Source organism: Chenopodium quinoa, unplaced genomic scaffold (genome assembly GCF_001683475.1).
Source record: "Chenopodium quinoa cultivar QQ74 unplaced genomic scaffold, ASM168347v1, whole genome shotgun sequence".
NCBI lineage: Eukaryota > Viridiplantae > Streptophyta > Magnoliopsida > Caryophyllales > Amaranthaceae > Chenopodium > Chenopodium quinoa.
This window is the reverse complement of record NW_018742738.1, coordinates 8,797,008-8,800,929: the sequence shown is the minus strand read 5'-3', so window position 1 is coordinate 8,800,929 and position 3,922 is coordinate 8,797,008. Positions and strand designations below refer to the sequence as shown.

Sequence of the window (3,922 nt, the reverse complement as noted above, 5' to 3'; positions counted from 1 at the left end):
TCAGTGTTCAATATTATACAACACATTCAATTCACACCCCACTAGATATTAAGTTTATATTAATATTGATGATTAAAGTTGAAATTGACAATGTCCAATTCATCTTATCCAATTTACACCCCGTCATATATTGAACAAGTTTCCCTTAAGATCGTCCCCTCATTACACCTAACCAATTTATTGAAACCCTTAGTCCTTGATATACCCACTTATGGACCACCCTTTTAAATGTAATAGTGATAATAAGATAATAATTTGCAAGTAATCATTTCTTATTTGTTAGCATATACCAATTATTTTTCAGTTGTTTGTTTATGGTCGACACCTTAACTCTATGAATTGGAAAGCAAAAACATCAAATCAAGGACTTTTATTTGTTCTCTAGAAGATTGGCAACCACTTAATAATTAACTACTAGATCCAACCAACTTTATATTCACAATAAGAATTTTTTTTATTTTAAAAAAAAAAAACAGTAATTAAGCTTCTCTCTCCTTTAAATTAGCCAATAAAATTTCGACAACTCTCTCAAATAATTAATGAATTACATTGAAATATTGAAAATTATCTATTCTATCCAATTTCTAAAAATAATTTGTTGAATTTTCTTTGTTCTTTTGCTATATTTGTTGGGTTTCTAAAGATGACAATAACAAGGGATGAATCATGTGTAATCAAATACAAAGCAATTTGGAGCAACAATCCAAAATCCAAGTCAAAAGGGCCATGTTGATTGATACAAATTTGTTTGTGCTTCATCATATCCTCCCTTGTTAATTATCCTTTGCACTTCTTCTACTTCTTCACTATTGCATGCCTTTATCTTCTGTAAGAAAATCAACAAATAAACGCAATTAAAATACATTTCAATATTTTGCATCCACTCGGGTGTGCCTATTTCTACCTACGACATATGAAGTACGTAGTTGCGTAAAAATATATTATATATACCTGTTTTTTTTCCACAGGTTCGTTTACGGCATTAAAATCATAAAATTGACTGGCTGCGGTAAGCTTCATGGAAAGAAACTGAGTAGTAGAAAAAAAAAGAAAAAATGGGATTAATTAATAATTAATAGTCAATGAAATATCAGTTCCAATAATTACTGGTATTTAATTTTCTTAAGCTAAAAGTCTTTTAGAATCACAAACTAACCTCAACTTGGTTCTGCAATGACTGAACATAATTGATTATTTCATCTAACATCACGGCCATTCCCATCGTCTGCAATCAAAATTAGCATTAAACAGCCCGCCATATAATAATACTATACGTGTCTGGAATTAATAGTCACATGTAATATTTAAAACGAAATTAATTCGTACCTTGTAGCAACCAGGAACAATGTCTTGTAAGCATCTTAGCCTCTCATTAATCTTTCCTCTTCTTACCTGAAAAACTCAAATAATTCAGCAAAATTTTATCAATAATTTTCTACAATTTGAAGCAGAACTACCATTTTATTCACTAAGTTAATAAATTAATAATTTAGATGTTTGAATAAATACATACCCTTTCTGCAATACTATGACTATCTGTTGCTTGGCCACGTCTAGCTCGAACGTGAACAACTTCTTTGGGGTTTCCTTCATCTTTATCATTATTTTTGCTTCTCTTTCCTCTGTTTGAGCTCTGTTACATATTTACATGAATATATCAGCATTGATTTAAATTAGACTCGAAATAATATTTTTCAAATTTTTGATTGGTTTAAACTTGCATACAACGGGTGTATAATGTAGACAACCGGTTCAGTCACCCGTGATTACATATTAGTCAAGTTCTGAAATGATTGAATTTTATGTGATTTAGGTGAGTAAACCGTATGTATACAGTACACCTGTTGTATAAAATTGAAAAACTAAGCAGGATGCAGATAGTGGGTATACATTTTTCTTTCGAGCTCGATCATTAGAAGTAGGAGATGATGAATACAAAGAACTGCTACTTTCTTGCAAATCTTCTGGTTTTCTTTTGTTGGTTGTTCCACTTCCACTGCATTCATTTCCATTTCCTGATAACACGGCTGAATCGGCTTGAGCTTGCTCTAAAACATGAGTTTTTCCAAACATTTTTACATGAAGTTCAGATGTTTGTTCAGTGGGAATAATTTGATCATTGGAAAAACCCATCAAATTTTGATACTCCAAGTTTGAATTTTGTACCAAACAATGGTTGATTGCCATGAAAGGATTTGTTAAGTCCCAATTAAGATCATTATCAAGAAAAGTAAATGAATTGTTAGATGACAAAATATTGGAGTTTCCTGTGAAATAGTTAGCCATTTGAAAAGAATTTGATTGTAATTAAACTGTTTTAAAGAGAGAAAGAGAGGGACAAATGAGTTTGGATAATTGAGACTTTGAGAAGGGTGTTAGAAGAGTTAGCAAATTTATAGGAGTGGGGTTGGTATATATGATGAAGTGAAGAGTGAGAGAACTATAGTCCCACTCCAAAATTTATTTAGGGCTAATAATTTTGATGTGATTAAAAAAAACACTCTAAAAATGGTAGGGTTTTTTTTTTTTTGTAATTTTTGTTTTCTTTTTTATGGCCCCTCTCCATATTATAGATCGCCTAGAATTATATAATTGAAAAATATATGCCAAATTATGTGCACAAAATATTATAAAGGTTATTATACGAAATGTGTATTTTTTAAAGTCCTATATTGTGGGGCGTGTTAGACTCATGCATGCCTCGTGATGAGCTTAAATGCCTTGCACCCAATTACACTTGGTCCCTAGCTGAGTCCACTAGCTACATGTCTTGCCCATAATCTAAAAGGATGACTTATATACAACTTGATTAGGGGATTTTTCCCCACCAATCACCATCTGACAAGTGGACCAATCAGGTTCCGCCATGTGTCCGTCACACGGGCCAATAGGAGCCTGCCACGTGTCAAGCAATGATCCGTCGACTATGGACCAATTACGACACGACACGTGTCCTTCCCATGACACCTGGGATAACCGGTCACCTAGGCCCAACTTCCGTGGGAAGCCCAATCAACCCAAGGTTAACCTAAACCTAGATTGGCACGTTTCCCGAGGTTATAAATACCTCCCTTAATCCTCATTAAGGGAGATTACGCAGATTACACACATTAAACTCTCTCACCTAGAGAGACCCAATCACTTTAATTTCCGCATTAATTACTCCTTAATCAAGTACTAACTTGACCGTCGGAGGCGGATCTCCAATCATCCGGAGCATCCGTTTGTTTTGCAGGTACAGGCGTCCGGTTCCAGTCTCGGAATTGTAACTCTCCCGCAGGACATCAGAAAACCCCGAAACATCTTGGCGCCGTCTGTGGGGAGAGTACTTCTGAGATGGCATCCACGTTTGTACCGGTTCCTGAAGAGAGACGTCCCCTAGACGACCCTCTAGTTCAGTCGGACCACGATACTGAGAATGAATTTGAAGTTGAAGCTCACACAGCTTCAGACGCGACCCTAAGGGCCCGACGTACCCGTCATACCGAAAGGAGGGAACGGGAACATCTTCAAACTGGAAGCGAGCCAGCAGGCGCACCGCCTGTTCGGCAGCAGCCGACTGATGGGTCTGCTCCCATCACAAGGAACGAACTCATGACCTTCATGAGGGACTTCAAGGGAGAAATTCAAGAGTTGATCAACAAGAAGCCGCCTGCTCTGGACAAGGAGCAGTCGGCTAAGAAACCCTCCACTTCAAGGAAGAGGAAGCCAGTTAAAGGGCGAGAGGCGACCCCTCATCCTAAATCTAGGAAGTGGGAGCCACCTGCCCTTGATTTCACAAAATACCGTTTTCCTACTCCAGGAAATAGGAAACCTGTTCGTCATATTCAGGCGGACGGGTCGAGGAAAACATACACAAACGCTCGGCTACTGCTAGAGAAGAAGAAGAGTGACCGATTGTCAGAGTCGGCCTCTACTTCAA

General features: G+C 36.8%; 1 protein-coding gene across 1 annotated transcript; it reads right to left on the bottom strand.

The window, feature by feature from the left end:
* Positions 1-471: 471 nt before the first annotated feature.
* LOC110724202 (transcription factor BEE 3-like) lies at positions 472-2,384 on the bottom strand. Its single transcript, XM_021903609.1, has 6 exons — positions 1,891-2,384; positions 1,514-1,633; positions 1,327-1,392; positions 1,157-1,225; positions 952-1,029; positions 472-826 (listed from the first exon to the last, which is right to left on the bottom strand). Exons 1-6 carry the CDS (start codon positions 2,284-2,286, stop codon positions 716-718), a joined length of 840 nt encoding a protein of 279 aa, XP_021759301.1. The 5' UTR covers positions 2,287-2,384; the 3' UTR covers positions 472-715.
* Between the last annotated feature and the right edge of the window lie 1,538 nt (positions 2,385-3,922).